The 20,456-nt window shown below is 40.0% G+C and overlaps 1 protein-coding gene across 2 annotated transcripts in view; it reads left to right on the top strand.

The window, feature by feature from the left end:
- DNAJC15 (DnaJ heat shock protein family (Hsp40) member C15) overlaps window positions 1-20,456 on the top strand; it is an 84,188-nt gene that overhangs the window by 33,858 nt on the left and 29,874 nt on the right. For both annotated transcript variants that reach the window (XM_070800028.1, XM_019971720.2), the window contains exons 3-4: window positions 2,378-2,451; window positions 11,144-11,220. In XM_070800028.1, coding sequence (XP_070656129.1) covers window positions 2,378-2,451; window positions 11,144-11,220 — 151 coding nt within the window. The remainder of the gene's footprint in view (window positions 1-2,377; window positions 2,452-11,143; window positions 11,221-20,456) is intronic.

Below are 20,456 nucleotides of genomic sequence, written 5' to 3' on the forward strand. Positions count from 1 at the left end.
TATTTATTTTTATTTTTTTATTTTATTTTATTTTTTTTATTTTTTTTTTCAGTGAGAACTTTAAAAACAGGACGATCAGTGGTTCAGTTTTTCTTGGTTCTTATACCATCAAAGTCATATGTCTCATTATGTAACTATAGTTAACTACTTATGGAGGTTTCATGTGAAGAGTATCATGTCTGAAAAGGAATTTTGACAGACTTGCCCATAAACATAAAATAATTTTAGTATTAATTGCTATGGCAGAACAGGCATCAGTTCAGTTCAGTTGCTCAGTTGGGTCTGACTCTTTGTGACCCCATAGACTGCAGCACGCCAGCCCTCCCTGTCCATCACCAGCTCCCGGAGCTTGCTCAAACTCATGTCCATCAAGTCGGTGATGCCATCCAACCATCTCATCCTCTGTCATCCCCTTTTCCTTGCACCTTCAATCTTTCTCAGCATCAGGGTCTTTTCCAATGAGTCAGTTCTTCGCAACAGGTGGCCAAAGTATTGGAGTTTCAGCTTCAGCAACAGTCCTGCCAATGAATATTCAGGACTCATTGCCTTTAGGATGGACTGGTTGGATCTCCTTGCAGTCCAAGGGACTTTCAAGAGTCTTCTCCAACACCACAGTTCAAAAGCATCATTTCTTTGGCACTCAGCTTTCTTTATAGTCCAATTCTCATATCTATACATGACTACTGGAAAAACCATAGTTTTAACTAGACAGACCTTTGTTGGCAAAGTAATGTCTTTGCTTTTTAATACGTCTAGGTTGGTCATAGATTTTCTTCCAAGGAGCAAGCATCTTTTAATTTCATGGCTGCAGTCACCATCTGCAGTGATTTTGGAGCCCAAAAGAATAAAGCCTCTCACTGTTTCCATTATTTCCCCATCTATTTGCCATGAAGTCATAGGACTGGATGCCATGATCTTAGTTTTCTGAAAGCATGTCTTTCTCATTTCAAATAAAAATCTTATATTTGAATGTAAAATAAGAATAGGCATAGTTCAAATTCAAATGTAAGATTTTTATTTGAAATTAGAGAAAGATATGCTTTTGCCAAGGTCTTCTTTCTAAAATGAGAAGAATTGGTATATGTACTGCATACATATTACACTGTTGCCAAATTCATTTTACTAAGTAGAATATTAAATAGGCATTTCTTTTTCATAGTCAACTACAACTAAAGTGTAGAATTTAGAAGAAAAGTATTCCTAGACTGTTAGAACTTTGTCTTCTCTTTTATGGTTAAATGTCCAAATGTCAGTTCTTGAAGCCTTTGATTGCTTTTTTACATCAAGATTGCATGACTGTGGTTTTCAAGTAATTTTGAGACACTTTAAAAGCCATGGACATGAGTTTGAGCAAGCTCTGGGAGTTGGTGATGGACAAGGAAGCCTGGTGTGCTGCAGTCCATGGGGTTGCAAAGAGTTGGACACGATTGAGCGACTGAACTGAATTGAAAAGCCATATTTTATACTATTGAAGAATCAAATGAAAGTTGATCTCTATGTGATAAGAGATTTAGACGAGTTAGGGTTTCAGCTTTTTAAATTTTACTTTAACGTTCTCCTTGGTTTCAAGAGCTTTTTGTCTCCTACTTAGGTTGACTACTTCACATCTTCCTAGGTCTAACTAGCGTCCTTTATTTTTCACTATAGCATGTTGTCTGAACAGGAATAACAGTATATTTAGACAGATAACTTGTTATAAGAAATCTATGTAGTTGAATTTTCCCAGTAGAAATCTTAATTTGCAAATAACGTGGTTAGAAACTTAAGAGGATCATAGCTTTTAGAAAAGAGACACTAGTATTAGTAGACACACAGTCTGGTTAGGACACACAGTCTGATTGGCCTGATGATATTTTATTCCTGTTCTGTGCCCTCAAAACTGGTTAGGACCTGTTTTGCTATTGATTCTTAGTTGTCTAGTCTCAGAGGGGTTTTGATAATTAGGGTGACTAAAAAAGAAAAGTACTAAAATAAAAGAAGCTTTTGGTTATCCTCTGTGAGAAATTGATAGTAAACACATTCTTTATAAATATTTCCTACGTAATTGCTTTATTACTTTAGCGGTAACTTCATTAAAAGCAGTCCTGTGTTGTATAGATCATAAACATGACTTGTTTTCTATATATTTCAAAGTGATTATCATTGTGAGAAGCAATAGAATTGTTTTTTTTTAATTGGAGTAATTAAAATGAAATCTGTCCTCCATTTAACAAATTAGAAGTTTGAAAAAATGACTTGTCTTTCTGGTAGGTTTTGAAATAGTTATTTAACATATATAAAGTAGACTATAAATAACTGCTATGGTGAGCACCTTGTGGGTATTGGCTTTCATTACAGAAAATGTATTTGCCTTTATTCCTGTTACTATTATATTTAGGTCGCTACGCATTTCAGATCTGGAAACCTCTAGGACAAGTAATCACAGAAACTGCGAAGAAGATTTCAACTCCTGTAAGTTAAAAAAAATAGTTTAGTTAGAAATCTAAACTTACTTTGAAGTTTCCTGGGCATATTATATCTATGCTTATTCCTGACTTTGCTAATTACTATATTCCTTTTAGTAGTATTACATCAACTCTGAGATAATTTACTTTCCTTGTTTAATTAGTGTTCATTTATTCATTCAGTGATTGTCCTGTGCCAGGGCCTGGGCATAGCCGGTGAGCAAAACAGACATGGTCCCTGTCCAGATGGAGTATACCCCCAAATTTATTTCATCTTGAAATTTGAAACTAGCTTCCTTGTACCACCACACCTGGCTGTCTCAAACTTGAAATTATATGATTCCAACTTTGAAACCCTATAGAGCTTATACATCCATCTACCAGCATCACGGCTACTCTGCTGAGTGGAATCTAAGTGAAGAATGAATGGTAGTAGGTATCTAAGAAGCTATATAGCCTAGTGAGCTGGGGTTTGTGACGCCTGGAGACCATGCCCAGAAAGCTCACGGAAGCAATGCAGCATTAACACTGACTTCTGGGAAACAGAAGATCTGGGATACATCAGCTTGGCTTACAGCAATTTGAGAATGAGTGACTTGTTTCAGCAAAGGCATTATAGGCCCCTGAGGCTTAGTTATGAACAATAACCATACTTTAAAAGGATGACAAGTGGACAGATAATTAAACTCAGGGACGAAAGAACTATAAGTGATTTTGCCGATTGAAAATGCATGTCTGTGATTAGAAGGAGCATGTGTTTATCTTCAGCTTTCCTGTTTATATTTCATCTTAAGTATTAATCGGTATTTACTAATAGCATTCATTCAACAAATGTTCATTAAGCACCTACTGCGTGAAAGTGGAAGTTGCTCAATCATGTCCGACTCTTTGCAACCCCATGGACTGTACAGTCCATGGAATTCTCCAGGCCAGAACACTGGAGTGGGTAGCCTTTCCCTTCTCCAGGGAACCTTCCCAATCCAGGATCAAACCCAGGTCTCCCGCATTGCAGGCAGAGTCTTTACCAGCTGAGCCACAGGGAAGCACCTGCTCCATACTAGACGCAATTGTGGGGAGTGCGAGGTGGTCATGAACCAGATAAAGACACTGCCCTCTAGTTTACTTTTTAGTGGATAAGTAAGTAAGAGAGAAGGCAATGGCACCCCACTCCAGTACTGTTGCCTGGAAAATCCCATGGACGGAGGAGCCTGGTAGGCTGCAGTCCATGGGGTCGCTAAGAGTCGGACATGACTGAGCAACTTCACTTTCACTTTCCACTTTCATGCATTGGAGAAGGAAATGGCAACCCACTCCAGTGTTCTTGCCTGGAGAATCCCAGGGACGGGGGAGCCTGGTAGGCTGCAGTCCATGGGGTCGCACAGAGTCGGACACGACTGAAGCGACTTAGCAGCAGCAGCAAGATATATAATAATATAATATGTAGAGGTATTGAAGTTAGAAGTTTAGTTTTCTTTAAAAAACTAAATCAGGGTGCATGCATCCTAGTCACTTCAATTGTCCCACTCTTTGCAACCCCATGGACTGTAGCCCACCAGGCTCCTTTTTGTCCATGGAATTTTCCAGGCAAAAATACTGGAGCGAGTTGCCATTTCCTCCTCCAGGGGATCTTCGTGACTCAGGAATCAAACCTGCGTCTCCTGTGTCTCCTGCATTGCAGGTGGAATCTTTACCACTGGGCCACCCAAATCAGAGTAAGAGGTTGATTTTTCAACAGCAGAGAAGAGTCTGTGTTAGATAGGTTAGGGAAGGTCTCTCTGAGAAGGGAACAGACCATGTGAACATCTGAAGAGCTTCCTAGGTGGTGGGAATGCTGCAGAGATCCTGAGGTGGGAATGAGTTTAGCAGTAGGAGTAACTCCAGTATGAGTGTGTGGAAGGAATAGTGGTCGTTTGGGCCCACATCACTTAGGGCCAAATCGACTGTGACAAGGACTGCAGATTTTAAGTCTGATGGAAAGCCTTTGGAAGGTTATGAGCAGGAGGGCAACAGACTAGAATAAGCCAGAGGAGAAGCTGTGAAATGTGTTGAAAGGGCATTGAGACAGTCCAGGGACTAGGTGATGGTCAGTGGAAATAGAGCAGTATGCCTGGAAATAGTGACGTAAATGTTTAAGTGTTTTTCCATGTTTGTTGTTGTCCAGTCCCTAAGTGGTATCCGACTCTTTGCAACCCCAGGGACTGCAGCACTCCAGGCTCCTGTGTCCTCCACTATTTCCCGAAGAGTCTCACATTCATGTCCATTGAGTCAGTGATGCTATCTAACCATCTCATCCTTTACTGCTACATGTTTATGTATAGTAAATTGGGAGACTTTCAGAAATCATTTCTCTCCTGTTTGATGATCTTCAGTAGACAGACATAAAAAGAGTCATGTTTTGTAGAATTATATTATTTAACGTTGTAAAGGAAGGGAGAGAAAGAAAATGAGAAACGTTTCACTGCTCTGTGGAGGCTCACAGATAAGGTGGCCTAGTTTAAGAGACCGTCATGGGTATCCTGAAAGGCGGCCCCAGCATTTCTTAATAAGAGGAAAGGGATGCACACACACACCCGGCTCCCTTTTCCCCTTCCCTCTGTGGGCTTCAAGTTAAGACAAGTGGCTTTCTTCTGGCCTCTTTTCCACAAAGTACTACTCATCCAGTTTGCAGTGAAGCCTCTTGGAGTATCTATCATCATCGTAATTAAACCTCAGTGAAGATATTAGTTTTTAAAAGTAATTCTTTAAACATTAATTGTTCCAGGGAAATTGAAGAATGAAAAATATGCATACTTTCCCTTGACATTGATCTCAGAAAGCCAAGTTCATAAGCTTGGCATTTCCAGTGTTTTGATTTTATAACTCTGTTCATTATTGAACCAGCTACTAACAGATAGGGACTGCAGTCACGCGCCAATAAATTCCTGTCACTAATTCCTGTCACTCAAAGGAGAAGGTTTTGACTCAGGTTCCTATGGGCTCTCTCTTCATTTTTTCTCAAAGTGTATTTGCTCCTTCTATTCTTTAACATCAGTTTGTTCTTATATCTCATCTTTCTTTTTCTCATACTTCCCTCGGCCCCATTTTTCTGGAATGTTGCCTAGAATAGTTTCTTTCACATGGAATGTATGGAGAGTTTGTTTCTTTCCCTCTTTACATATACAGCTGTTTGTTCTGTAAGATCCTCTTAGGTTTTTTCCTTCCAATGTGTCTCTGCTCCTGGAACTCATATTCGTGGCCTCTTTCAGCAGTTTGGTAGATTGGCTTCAACAGTTTAATTGAATGAGAGGATTGGCAGTGTGCTATGAGCACGGAGGTGGGTTATGTCCACAGTCACATCTCGTTGGAAGCAAGGAGCCCAGAGGCTGTCTGGGAACCTGCAGAACCCAGGAGTGGTTGAGTATTGTGTGAATTTTACTCCTTGGTATAAATGCCCCTCTCTTCAGCCCTCTGGGTTCTGAAACGTTGTCTGTTGCTAAGCCTCTCTGCTTCCCTTGGGACCTGCTCTGTACACTAAGATGCATTATAGGCATACGGTTCTCTTTTTTGGCCCGAGGGCTGAGGTGGCAGGTGGCAGCCCTCATGCCCTGTACTAATGGAGTTAGGAATGGTCTGTCTGCCGTCCTGGTTCAGTTAATTACCCTGAAGTTATGTTTTGTGTTTGTTGAGCCTGGATTTAGTGTTTTCTTCTTTCTTTCCTCTGGTGATTGGGTTGCTGTGATTTTTCTGTATTTAGTGCAGTCTTACCTGTTTTCAACCTTTCAGGATTTCTTTGAACTTCCTGCTTTGGTACTTGTTCCATTTCTTGTTTTCTAGGCCTATTGTGGATTTTTCTTGTTTAAAATATCTCATTTCTCATTTCAAAGAGCCTTTGCAAAGTAAAAGACTAATTATTCAGTCTGCTATTTTGAATCAGAGCCTTTTACTTAATTTTTTAAAGTATTTATGTATGTTTATTGACTCAGCTATTGTCTAATTACCCCTAATTTTTTTCTGGAGAAAAACCCAAGTCGTTCATCTTTTTTTGAGGCTTTTATTTTTCTATTTGTGAATTTGCCTTTTTACTTGAATACAAGTTTTTAAAATTGGACTTAAATTGTTTTTATGGTTAGGTGAAATTCATGGAAATAACACTAATTAAAACTATCCTTCTGTGGATCTATAAATCAAATAGATGATTCTATATAATTAAGGTTTATACTTTATGTTAAATGTAAAAGGTATTTCTTCTCTTAAGACTATGGAATGATGTATTTTTCTGGTTGTTTGGAGGACTGTTATGTTTCAAGTGATTGACTAAATTAGCTAATGAAGACTTTCATTTAACTTGGTTCATTTCACATCATTTTTTATAATATATAGCACTACAGTGGAGAAGGCAATGGCACCCCACTCCAGTACTTTTGCCTAGAAAATCCCATGGATTTTCTAGGAGGAAAAGCCTAGTAGGCTGCCTGGTAGGCTGCACTCCATGGGGTCACTAGAGTCGGACACGACTGAGTGACTTCACTTTCACTTTTCACTTTCATGCATTGGAGAAGGAAATGGCAACCCACTCCAGTGTTCTTGCCTGGAGAATCCCAGGGACGGGGAACCTGGTGGGCTGCCGTCTATGGGGTCGCACAGAGTCGGACACGACTGAAGCGACTTAGCAGCAGCAGCAGCAGCACTATAGCATTCAATGTTAATTTTAGTAAGAAAATTATTTTGACTTTTGTTTATATATTTATATATTTTATGAGTAAAATAATACAAATAATAATTTGTAAGGATCAGAGTATCTTTCAAATAGACAACAGAATAAATCCCACTCTTTCTGTTCTTGGAAATTCTATTAGAAAAATGTAACTGTCTACTCCATCTGTTTGATATAGTTGTTCCTTATTGTAGTCACATTTTTTGTGAATCTTACCATTTTTTTTTTTTCATTTTTTATTTTATTTATTTTTTTTTATATATTTTTTTTTATTACCATTTTGTTGACCCACCAATGTTGTCAGAAAACAGTTCTGCACTGCCTGTTTCTATATAAGCTAATAATGTAATGCAGTATTGGTATGTTATATTTGTAAGCTTCAAAGGGCTTCCAATTTCAATGGAAAATTATGTAATATAAAACCTAAACTCCATATGAGTTTAGAAGGCATGATTTTGTCTTCTGTCTACTTTTCTATATATAACCCCAAATATTAAATGTCTGTCCTCAAAAATGATCTAGTTCCTTCAGAAGGATCGTGATGATTGTGTGCTTACAGATTGACTTACTTTAAAGCAGGTCAGTATTTATGGTCTGAGCCTCATCCAGATGCTAGATTTTAACCTTGTCTTAGTCACCTTTTCTACCTGGAAAAAAACAAAGTAAAAAGTTTGTTTGGATGTAATAGCCGCTTTAGTGAACTTAGTGAATATAGTGGAAATGGCAGTTCATGAAATATCATCAATTTATGTTTATTGTATGCTGAACACTTCAAAATTTGGAACTCCCAAAGGTAGATACTCATAGAAATATTAGGGAGTAAGGTATGCATCTAGTAGAAATTTTAGCTGCTTGAGGGAAACCTTAAAGCCAGCTGTTCTTCCTCTGTTAGAGCCCTGCTCCTGTATGTATATTCCCTATGCAGCTCTTATTCTTTTATATATTCCTGTGTGTGTGTGTGTGTGTGTGTGTGCTTGTGTATATATACATAATTTGTCCATGTTAATATGTGTACTTAAATGATTTGATTCCCTTCCAGTTTGGAGGAGGAGATTGTTTTTTGTTTTCTTACTAGATTGTTAATTACTTGGAGTTTGGAGTGGTACCTTATATTCCTCACAGCACTGGTACACAGACAGAGGAACAACCGTGTGGTGAAGGACAGAATTTCACTTGCCTCATTTGAAAAGTTCCTGGCACATATTAGGTGCTAAAGCATTTGTTGAAGGATTGTCAGGGGATTATTACCAATGGAAATTTATGACAAGCTGGGCAAAAAGAACAAGTTATATAAATGACCAGATCTGGCTCCCTGGGACTCTTTTTACACTCTAGTAATTTCCTTGGTTTCCTTTATTTAGTCCTTTAAAAAAAAAAAAATTGTATAAGTAACCATTTTCATTGTTGAAAACTTAGAAAGTATAAATGAACATGAAGAAAATAATATTCATAATTCCACCACCCCAAAATAACACTGAGGGGGTATATACTTTCAGATTTTGTTTTATGCAAGCACATACTTATTTATCATTCCTTAGGAAAGAGTTCACATTTTAGAAACATGTGCACATTCAGTCATGTATGTATGTTTTTCCTTGGTAAAGTTGAGTTCACGCATACAGTTTTCTCTGAGAGCTCCTGAAAACAGTTGTGTCTCTCTGCTGTCTCCCATTCCTTTCTTCCTGTTCTCTCCTAAACTCACTCTAATCAAACCTTCATGCCCAGTCCCTTCACTTAGCCTTAGGTTTCAGATCAGATCAGATCAGCCGCTCAGTCGTGTCCGACTCTTTGCAACCCCATGAATCGCAGCACGCCAGGCCTCCCTGTCCATCACCAACTCCCGGAGTTCACCCAGACCCACGTCCATCGAGTCAGTGATGCCATCCAGCAAAGGTTAAATCCAGAGGTCTAGCCTCAGCTCTGCTCCTATTTGGCCTGTCAGAAGCCCTGGAAACTGTTTCCACTTGGTCACTTTGGGTGCCTGCTTCTCCTCCCCCGCACTGCCAGGCCTACCCAGTGTCTGTTACTGACCCCCTCCGTTTCTCTGCTGCTGAATGTTGCAGTCTCTGGGGCTCAGTCTTCCTACTTCTTAGCTACACTCCGGCTCCAGGTGATCTCGTTGGTGATCTCGTTTAGTCTCATGGCTTTAAATACCGCCTGTGTACTCATAATTCCCCAATGTTATCCCCAGGTCAGACATTTCCTCCACTTAACATACATAGTAGACATCTGAAACTTAATATAACCAAAACCAATCTCCTGATATCCATTACCCACAAAAAACAAATAACCATTCCTCCTCTAAGTCAATAATTGGCAGTTTAGGCCAGAAACCTTGCAGTCATTTGCAGTTGAAGTTCTCTGGAAAGCAGAATGAGACACAGATTAGCAAGCTGTTAGTTTATTAGAGAATGCTCTGAGGATCAACAGCTCCAGAAGGCAAGAAAGGGAAGAAGGATGGAGGGATAATTTAGGCTGCAGTGCAGTCTTAGCAAGGGTTGAGGCAGCCGGTGGGGGGCACAGGGTGGGGGCTCTGACTCTCAGGTGACTCATCGTGGTTGTCCCAGGTTGTGGCAAGGGGCCATGAAACTAAATGACATCACCTGGGAAGTAAATATAGAAAAGGAGCTCACAGACTGAGCCCTGGAGAACTCCAGTGTTTGTACCATGAGGTCAGCCGGTCCTCAGCTAGAGGCTGCCCTGGGAAGGGGGCGTGGCATTCTTCAGCCGAGGCCCTTGCTGGAGTTTGACAGCAGAGTGCTGTCTGCCAGAAGCAGCCCTGGGGTCTGAGGAGCAAGTGCCTTACTGCTGAAGGGGGCCCTGTGCTGAACACGGCAGTGTTTACCACGTCATCTCTCCCTGCTTTTTCTCATATTCCACATTCAGTCCAAGCAAAGGTCATTTCTGCTCTCCATATCCACCCCAAATCTGACGGCTCTGGCTTCTTCCTCTTCTACCAGTTTGCTCCAAACCACCCCTGTCTCTTGCCTAGATTATGGTTGTGCCCTCTTACTGGTCTCCTGCCTCTACTCTGTACCTGTCTCCGCACAGCAGAGTAATCCTTTGAATTAATCTCATGTATGCATCTATTTTTGGCTGTGCGGGGCTTCCTTGCTGCGTGGGCTTCTCTGTAGATGCAGCACGTGGGGACTGCTCTCTGGTTGCTGTGTGGGCTTCTCGTGTTGGGGAGCATGGGCTCTAGTGTGCACAGGCTTCACTAGTGGTGGCCGTGTGCTCAGTAGTTGTGGCTCCCGGGCCCTAGAGCACAGCCTCAGTAGTTGTGGCCTGTGGACTTGGTTGCTCCATGGCCTGTGGGATCTTCCCAGATCAGAGACAAAGCCCTGTCTCCTGCACTGGCAGGTGGATTCTTACTCACTGAGTCTCCAGGGAAGCCCTGGAGTCGTCCAAGTCAAATCTGGGTGCCCAGTGCTCTGGCCGTCCTGCCCCTGAGAGTAAAGCCCCCGTCGTTCCCGACCTCCAGGGCCCTCCCCGTGGCCTCAGCCCCTCCCCTGCCACTCCTCTCCTCCCTGCTCGGGCCTCTCCAGCCACACTGACCCTACAATCCAAGAGGGAGTCTTCTGCTCCCTCTTGGCCTTCCTGTCTGCTCTCCTGATGTCCTCTCTATTTTGTCAGTTTCTCCTCCTCTTTCTCAGTCAGCCAGTGTTGTAGGTTAAAAAGATGTCTGTCATCTCAGCAGTAACTTGGTCAAGGTTATCCATTGAGAAAGTCCCTGTAGAGCTTAGAAAAAATTGAAGCCTTTTGTTTCTACCGGTCTCTTTTATTCCTTCAGTGTAGGAACACTGACATATTGGAAAGTGGAAACCATTGCTGACGTGCTTTGAGTGATGCCCAGGTTCCTTGTCCAGTGCTCTCCTGCCCTACCCCCCACAATTCCAGGTTGACTTCTGGAAAATCTGTCACTCCCATTGCAGCTGTGTGGTGGGGTCGAGGTCATGCCCCTTCATACGTGGAACTAATCATTTCTCGCTATTTGTTCCCTGTTCAGAGCTTTTCATCCTACTATAAAGGAGGATTTGAACAGAAAATGAGTAGGCGAGAAGCAAGTCTCATTTTGGGTGTAAGGTAGGTGTCCTGCGTAAGTGTTATTTTGTTCTGTGGCTGAGTTTGTCGTGAAAAAGGAGAAAATGTGACAGTAAAATTATCCTTATATTTTAAATTATGAATAGGAGGCAGAGGAGAAAATAGGAAAGTTTTACATCTCAAACCTTGAGTCTAAGAGATTATCCTACTACTGATAAAAAAAAAATCAGGCATAGTTGTGATGTGCCTTTATTCCTTTACAAGGAGCTGTTGTATTTGAACACTAAAATTTTAAAGCAATTATCAAAATCCCTTATTGTGACATTAAATTCTTTCTGAATTCAGTTTTCTATTTGATTTGTATCATATTTTCAATTATAACATGGAATCTCTTTTGCAATTCTTCTCTAGTTCCACAATTTGACACCTAGCATATTTTATTATTTCTGTCCTTCATCGAGCCCATCTTTGCATGAAATGTTCCTTTGGTGTCTCTAATTTTCTTGAAGAGATCTCTAGTCTTTCCCATTCTGTTGGCAGAAGATATTAAGAAGAGGTGGCAAGAATACACAGAAGAACTGTACAAAAAAGATCTTCACGACCCAGATAATCACAATGGTGTGATCACTCACCTAGGCAGAATGTGAAGTCAAGTGGGCCTTAGAAAGCATCACTACGAACAAAGCTAGTGGAGGTGATGGAATTCGAGTTGAGCTATTTCAAATCCTGAAAGATGATGCTGTCAAAGTGCTGCACTCAGTATGCCAGCACATTGCTCCCACTGCTGGAAAACTCAGCAGTGGCCACAGGACTGGAAAAGGTCAGTGTTCATTCCAATCCCAAAGAAAGGCAATGCCAAGGAATGTGCAAACTACCACACAATTGCACTCATCTCACATGCTAGTAAAGTAAGGCTCAAAATTCTCCAAGCCAGGCTTCAGCAATACATGAATCGTGAACTTCCAGATGTTCAAGCTGGTTTTAGAACAGGCAGAGGAACCAGAGACCAAATTGCCAACATCCACTGCATCATAGAAAAAGCAAGAGAGTTCCAGAAAAACATCTCTTTCTGCTTTATTGACTATGCCAAAGCCTTTGACTGTGTGGATCACAAGAAACTGTGGAACATTCTGAAAGAGATGGGAATACCACTTGACCTGCCTCTTGAGAAATCTGTATGCAGGTCAGGAAGCAACAGTTAGAACTGGACATGGAACAACAGACTGGTTCCAAATAGGAAAAGGAGTACGTCAAGGCTGTATATTGTCACCCTGCTTATTTAACTTATATGCAGAGTACATCATGAGAAACACTGGGCTGGAAGAAGCACAAGCTGGAATCAAGATTTCTGGGAGAAATATCAATAACCTCAGATATGCAGATGACACCACCCTTATGGCAGAAAGTGAAGAGGAACTAAAAAGCCTCTTGATGAAAGTGAAAGTGGAGAATGAAAAAGTTGGCTTAAAGCTCAACATTCAGAAAACGAAGATCATGGCATCTGGTCCCATCACTTTATGGGAAATAGATGGGGAAACAGTGGAAACAGTGTCAGACTTTATTTTTGGGGGGCTCCAAAATCACTGCAGATGGTGACTGCAGCCATGAAATTAAAAGACGCTTACTCCTTGGAAGGAAAGTTATGACCAACCTAGATAGCGTATTCAAAAGCAGAGACATTACTTTGCAAACAAAGGTCCGTCTATTCAAGGCTATGGTTTTTCCAGTAGTCATGTATGGATGTGAGAGTTGGACTGTGAAGAAAGCTGAGCGCCGAAGAATTGATGCTTTTGAACTGTGGTGTTGGAGAAGACTTTTGAGAGTCCCTTGGACTGCAAGGAGATCCAACCAATCCATCCTAAAGGAGATCAGTCCTGGGTGTTTGTTGGAAGGACTGATGCTAAAGCTGAAACTCCAATACTTCGGCCACCTCATGCGAAGAGTTGACTCATTGGAAAAAGACCCTGATACTGGGAGGGATTGGGGGCAGGAGGAGAAGGGGACAACAGAGGATGAGATGGCTGGATGGCATCACCAACTCAATGCACATGAGTTTGGGTGAACTCTGGGAGTTGGTGATGGACAGGGAGGCCTGGCATGCTGTGATTCATGGGGTCGCAAAGAGTTGGACACGACTGAGCGACTGAACTGAACTGATGTTTTATTATACTTATTTCACCTTAGTAGCCATTTATTGTCTGACTTTGGACAGTGTAGGAGATAGTTAATAATCCTTTGTGATTACTGTATGATATCATTTAACACTGAGAGTTAAGAATACATCCCCTAGCATAGATTTACCAGTATCTATATTTGTTTATGTTCCCTAGAGCTCACTCAAAATTTTATTTGGGTTGGTTATAGTATGTTACCTATGACAAATCTTACGGTGACTTAGTCAACATAATTAGGCAGAATAGATCATGAAGTCTTATATTGACAGAATTTTTAAATCTCTTTAGGTTAGCAGATATTTAAAGCCAAAACATTTTGTTATTTCTTATGACTAATCAAAACAAACAAACAAACAAATAACACAAAAGGTGGGTAGGGGAGAAACAGGTCAGTTTGGCTTGGGGCTTCATTTAAATATAAGAAGAGATGAGCTTTCTCACCAAGGATACAAAAAAAAGGAATGATTTTAAGCAGGGGAACCACACTGTTAAATTAGCTATGTTGTTAACTAATCTTTGGTTTAATATTATTCTGAATGCCTCTGTTATTTTTCTGAGGTCCCCATATCATCTCATTCTGGATATGTGTACACAAAGTACATTACTAATCCAAACAAAAGTTTTTGAGGATATCATTTAATATCATCCAAGGTACTCCTCCTGTTTTTCGGGTAGATAATTTGGAGTTGACTTAAAATACATGGTTATTATGTTTTATTCCAGTGAGCAGGAAGGTGTACAGAATTTCACAAGGAAAATTGAGTGACTCACAGCATGGACTCTGATAACAGTGAACCTGGGCACAAGTATCAGTGTTACCACTTGTTAGCTGGGTGGCCTCAGTCTCTTCATTAGTTTCTACTGCATAGGACTGCTGCAAAAACTAGCACAGAGGAAGTTTTTTTAGCATAAACGTAGCAGTTAGTAACTACTCAGTAGATACCAGCTAAGCAAACAGATTCTGATTCTATCATGGAGGCACTGATTTTTAGCTTTTATGCACTTCTCCTTCATTTTTGATTTGCAGTTAATACTACTTTGCCTTGTTGGAATAATGTAAAATGCCCTGAGTGGTACCTTTTTTATCAAAGAAAGAAAGTGGAGTCGCTCAGTCATGTCCAACTCTTTGCGACCCCATGGCCTGCAGCCTACCAGGGTCCTCTGTCCATGGGATTTTCTAGGCAATAGTACTGGAATGGGGTACCATTTCCTTCTCCAGGGGATCTTCCCAACCCAAGGATCGAACCCCCGTCTCCCACATTGTAGACAGATGCCTTACTGTCTGAGCCACCAGGGAAGTCCTTTTTTTTTAAGAGCTTACCAAAGAACAGGTGCTGAATAAAGGTTGGTCCCCTCTCTTCCTGTCTCTCTCCTGAGTGCAAAGTCTAAATATTTGCCTTTAACACATTAAATAGAAAGGTAAAATTTATTTCCTCTAGCCCTTTCTTTCAGAGAAGGCAATGGCACCCCACTCCAGTACTCTTGCCTGGAAAATCCCATGGATGGAGGAGCCTGGTAGGCTGCAGTCCATGGGGTCACTAAGAGTCGGGCACGACTGAGCGACTTCACTTTCAGTTTTCACGTTCATGCATTGGAGAAGGAAATGGCAACCCACTCCAGTGTTCTTGCCTGGAGAATCCCAGGGACAGAGGAGCCTAGTGGGCAGCCGTCTATGGGGTCACACAGAGTCGGACATGACTGAAGCGACTTAGCAGAAGCAGCAGCAGCAGCAGCCCTTTCTTTCAGTCAGGCAGTGTTGTTCTGAGGAGATTCTTTTAAGATGTGAATACATTGCTGTGGTTCCATTTTCCTTGGTCTTGGAATCCAAATGATTTAGACTGTATGACAAGTAGGTAAAGACAAAATGGAGCTGACTCTGATAATACCCTGTTTAAAAACAAAGAAATTCTCTTTGTTACTAGATGATTCTGTTTTCTTACCATATTGAATAAAGCCTAAAATATTCTACTGAGTTGCTTGGGAAAACTTAACTATACCTGCTATTTTCTGAAAGTACACATACATTTGTGATATTCAGACTTTATAAAAACTTCTGTGGAACTCTCTTTAAATGTTATTTAATAGACTAGTAGTAGAAAAAGGTGAAACCAAAGCTGCTCTATTTGCTGCAGGATCAGGGAACACTGCTCTGTTCTAGGCACCCTAATCCCCTACTCTCAGTCAAATACGTTCCAGGGAGCAGTTTGAAATCCCTGATCTGGGCAAAATTGTATTTCAAGTTCCATTTTCAGTTCATAGTGAAATTATCTGTGCTGGAGATATATCAGAGCTACATTTAATTTTTAATGCTTTGTTTAAGAACTGAGATTCCCTCACTTAGGTAGGTGCTTTGTTTCTAGGAATGCATCTGTTTCTTCCAGGGTTTGCAGTTTCTTATTGTACAGTACACCTCTTATCCTCTTAGCTTTGTATTTCTGTTGTATCAGTTGTAATCTCTCCATTTTCATTTCTGATGTTACCTGAATTCTGTTTCCCTGGTGAGTGTAGCTTCTGGTTTATCTGTTTTCTTTACATTCTCCAAAAAAAAAAAAAAAAAGCTCTTGGTTTCATTGATTTTTTTTTTTTTTCCTTTTTTTTGGTCTTTTAGTCTCTATTTCATTTATTTTCACTGTGATTTTTATTTTCCTTCTACTAATTTTAGGCTTAGTTTGTTCTTCTTATACTTCCCTAAGGTGTAAAGTTAGGTTGTTTGAGTTCTTTTCTTTCCCCTTAATGTAGGATTTTAATACTATAAACTTTCCTCTTAGAACTGCTTTGGCTGCATCCCAGAAGTTTTAGTAGGTTGTTTCTTTGTCTCAAGATATATTTTTATTTTTCTTTTGGCTTCCCCTTTAACTTAAGACTTACGTATTTTCTTTATAGAAGAATACTTTATAAGCTTGTGTAGCAATTGATAGTGTATTTTTAACATGTCTGATGGTCTGTTATTTAACCCCAGGAGATTAGAAGCAGCAAGTAACTGGCAAGTAACAGCTTCAGACTAGAATCCTGCCAGAGTGGAGGATTGGCAACTGATAGCAAGGAATGTGGTGTTCAAAGCAGAATTTAAACATTTTATGACCAATTAGTAGAAGGGCAAGCAAACCTCCGCAGACCTTGGGAATTTCTTTCCACTTAACTGATATTCATGGTAGTTTTTTGAGTCATTCGAGAAATGCTAGGTTAGATTATTTATACTTCACTTTTTTAATGTACATTTTTACTTATGAGAAAATTATAACTCAGGGAGTTAAGTAAGGAAGACACAGTTTTATAGGCAGTGAGCAATGGATTTAAACCAGTGTGTGAATGTCTCTAATAGTGCCTGCTACTGGTCCCTGTTGTGTGGTTCCTCCATACAGACTGTTCTGAGTTCCATAGCAACCACCATGTGCTTTGAGTTAGCCACTGTTATTTCCGTGTGAGGCCCAGAAAAAGATCTTAATAAGCTAGTGTAAATGTTAAGTAGAAACACCAGGATTTTGTTACTGTTAGTGTAAATTTTTTTCCTTGACTGGAAGATGTACTAGAAAGAAGGATTTCCACTACTTGAATGAATTAAGTTTTACACGGATAATTTTAGGCTTATTTAACTTTCTTCTTCAAGTTTTGTTTAGAGTTTAGGCTCTCACAGCCAAGCTTTTCCCCTAGATTTCTCACAAAACTAAATAAATTAATGAGCTATGAAGAGTTTTGAGATGTTCTGTTGAAAGATAATAATAGTAAAAACTATTATGTAACATTTGCTACAAACACCAGACCTTGTTGTAGCACTTTGTTGGCATTAACTAATTTAATCCCTTGTAATTACTTTATGAGGACTATGTTGTTCCTGGCTCTGTTTTACAATGAAGAAACTGAAGCACAGAGAAGGTAAAAAATTTGGCCAAGGGCACCCCATCCTTCTTGGAGTAGGAAAAGGCAACCTACTCCAGTATTCTTGCCCTGAAAATCCCATGGACAGAGGAGCCTGGCAGGCTACAGTCCATGGGGTCGCAAAGAGTCAGGCCTGACTGAGTGTGTGAGCACACAGACCCCATCCTTCATGGCAGTGCTGTGATTAAAATCCTGCTGTCTGGTAGCTCTAGAGTTCAGATACCTATTTGTTACATCATATGTACTGCCTTCCCCCCAAAGAGCTTGAAGCACAAGTTTTCACACTCAAAGTAATCGTCTATAGACTATGATTTCCCTGTCCTAGTTCTTTTTTTTTTTTCTAATTTCATTTTATTTTTAAACTTTACATAATTGTATTAGTTTTGCCAAATATCAAAATGAATCCGCCACAGGTATACATGTGTTCCCCATCCTGAACCCTCCTCCCTCCTCCCTCCCCATACCATCCCTCTGGGTCGTCCCAGTGCACTAGCCCCAAGCATCCAGTATCGTGCATCGAACCTGGACTGGCAACTCGTTTCTTACATGATATTTTACATGTTTCAATGTCATTCTCCCAAATCTTCCCACCCTCTCCCTCTCCCACAGAGTCCATAAGACTGTTCTATACATTAGTGTCTCTTTTGCTGTCTCGTACACCGGGTTATTGTTACCATCTTTCTAAATTCCATATATATGCGTTAGTATACTGTATTTATGTTTTTCCTTCTGGCTTACTTCACTCTGTATAATAGGCTCCAGTTTCATCCACCTCATTAGAACTGATTCAAATGTATTCTTTCTAATGGCTGAGTAATACTCCATTGTGTATATGTACCACAGCTTTCTTATCCATTCATCTGCTGATGGACATCTAGGTTGCTTCCATGTCCTGGCTATTATAAACAGTGCTGCGATGAACATTGGGGTACACGTGTCTCTTTCCCTTCTGGTTTCCTCAGTGTGTATGCCCAGCAGTGGGATTGCTGGATCATAAGGCAGTTCTATTTCCAGTTTTTTAAGGAATCTCCACACTGTTCTCCATAGTGGCTGTACTAGTTTGCATTCCCACCAACAGTGTAAGAGGGTTCCCTTTTCTCCACACCCTCTCCAGCATTTATTATTTGTAGACTTTTGGATCGCAGCCATTCTGACTGGCGTGAAATGGTATCTCATAGTGGTTTTGATTTGCATTTCTCTGATAATGAGTGATGTTGAGCATTCTGACTGGCGTGAAATGGTATCTCATAGTGGTTTTGATTTGCATTTCTCTGATAATGAGTGATGTTGAGCATCTTTTCATGTGTTTGTTAGCCATCTGTATGTCTTCTTTGGAGAAATGTCTATTTAGTTCTTTGGCCCATTTTTTGATTGGGTCGTTTATTTTTCTGGAGTTGAGCTGTAGGAGTTGCTTGTATATTTTTGAGATTAGTTGTTTGTCAGTTGCTTCATTTGCTATTATTTTCTCCCATTCTGAAGGCTGTCTTTTCACCTTGCTAATAGTTTCCTTTGATGTGCAGAAGCTTTAAGGTTAATTAGGTCCCATTTGTTTATTTTTGCTTTTATTTCCAATATTCTGGGAGGTGGGTCATAGAGGATCCTGCTGTGATGTATGTCAGAGAGTGTTTTGCCTATGTTCTCCTCTAGGAGTTTTATAGTTTCTGGTCTTATGTTTAGATCTTTAATCCATTTTGAGTTTATTTTTGTGTATGGTGTTAGAAACTGGTCTAGTTTCATTCTTTTACAAGTGGTTGACCAGATTTCCCAGCACCACTTGTTAAAGAGATTGTCTTTAATCCATTGTATATTCTTGCCTCCTTTGTCAAAGATAAGGTGTCCATATGTGCGTGGATTTATCTCTGGGCTTTCTATTTTATTCCATTGATCTATATTTCTGTCTTTGTGCCAGTACCATACTGTCTTGATAACTGTGGCTTTGTAGTAGAGCCTGAAGTCAGGTAGGTTGATTCCTCCAGTTCCATTCTTCTTTCTCAAGATCGCTTTGGCTATTCGAGGTTTTTTGTATTTCCATACAAATTGTGAAATTATTTGTTCTAGCTCTGTGAAGAATACTGTTGGTAGCTTGATAGGGATTGCATTGAATCTATAAATTGCTTTGGGTAGTATACTCATTTTCACTATATTGATTCTTCCAATCCATGAACATGGTATATTTCTCCATCTATTAGTGTCCTCTTTGATTTCTTTCACCAGTGTTTTATAGTTTTCTATATATAGGTCTTTAGTTTCTTTAGGTAGATATATTCCTAACTATTTTATTCTTTCCGTTGCAATGGTGAATGGAATTGTTTCCTTAATTTCTCTTTCTGTTTTCTCATTATTAGTGTATAGGAATGCAAGGGATTTCTGTGTGTTGATTTTATATCCTGCAACTTTGCTATAGTCATTGGTTATTTCTAGTAATTTTCTGGTGGAATCTTTAGGGTTTTCTATGTAGAGAATCATGTCATCTGCAAATAGAGTTTTACTTCTTCTTTTCCAATTTGGATTCCTTTTATTTCTTTTTCTGCTCTGATTGCTGTGGCCAAAACTTCCAAAACTATGTTGAATAGTAATGGTGAAAGTGGGCACCCTTGTCTTGTTCCTGACTTTAGAGGAAATGCTTTCAATTTTTCACCATTGAGGATAATGTTTGCTGTGGGTTTGTCATATATAGCTTTTATTATGTTGAGGTATGTTCCTTCTATTCCTGCTTTCTGGAGAGTTTTTATCATAAATGGACGTTGAATTTTGTCAAAGGCTTTCTCTGCATCTATTGAGATAATCATATGGTTTTTATTTTTCAATTTGTTAATGTGGTGTATTACATTGATTGATTTGCGGATATTGAAGAATCCTTGCATCCCTGGGATAAAGCCCACTTGGTCATGGTGTATGATCTTTTTAATGTGTTGCTGGATTCTGGTTGCTAGAATTTTGTTAAGGATTTTTGCATCTATGTTCATCAGTGATATTGGCCTGTAGTTTTCTTTTTTTGTGGGATCTTTGTCAGGTTTTGGTATTAGGGTGATGGTGGCCTCATAGAATGAGTTTGGAAGTTTACCTTCCTCTGCAATTTTTTGGAAGAGTTTGAGCAGGATAGGTGTTAGCTCTTCTCTCAGTTTTTGGTAGAATTCGGCTGTGAAGCCGTCTGGACCGGGGCTTTTGTTTGCTGGAAGATTTTTGATTACAGTTTCAATTTCCGTGCTTGTGATGGGTCTGTTAAGA

Source organism: Bos indicus, chromosome 12, assembly GCF_029378745.1.
Source record: "Bos indicus isolate NIAB-ARS_2022 breed Sahiwal x Tharparkar chromosome 12, NIAB-ARS_B.indTharparkar_mat_pri_1.0, whole genome shotgun sequence".
Classification (NCBI taxonomy): Eukaryota; Metazoa; Chordata; class Mammalia; order Artiodactyla; family Bovidae; genus Bos; species Bos indicus.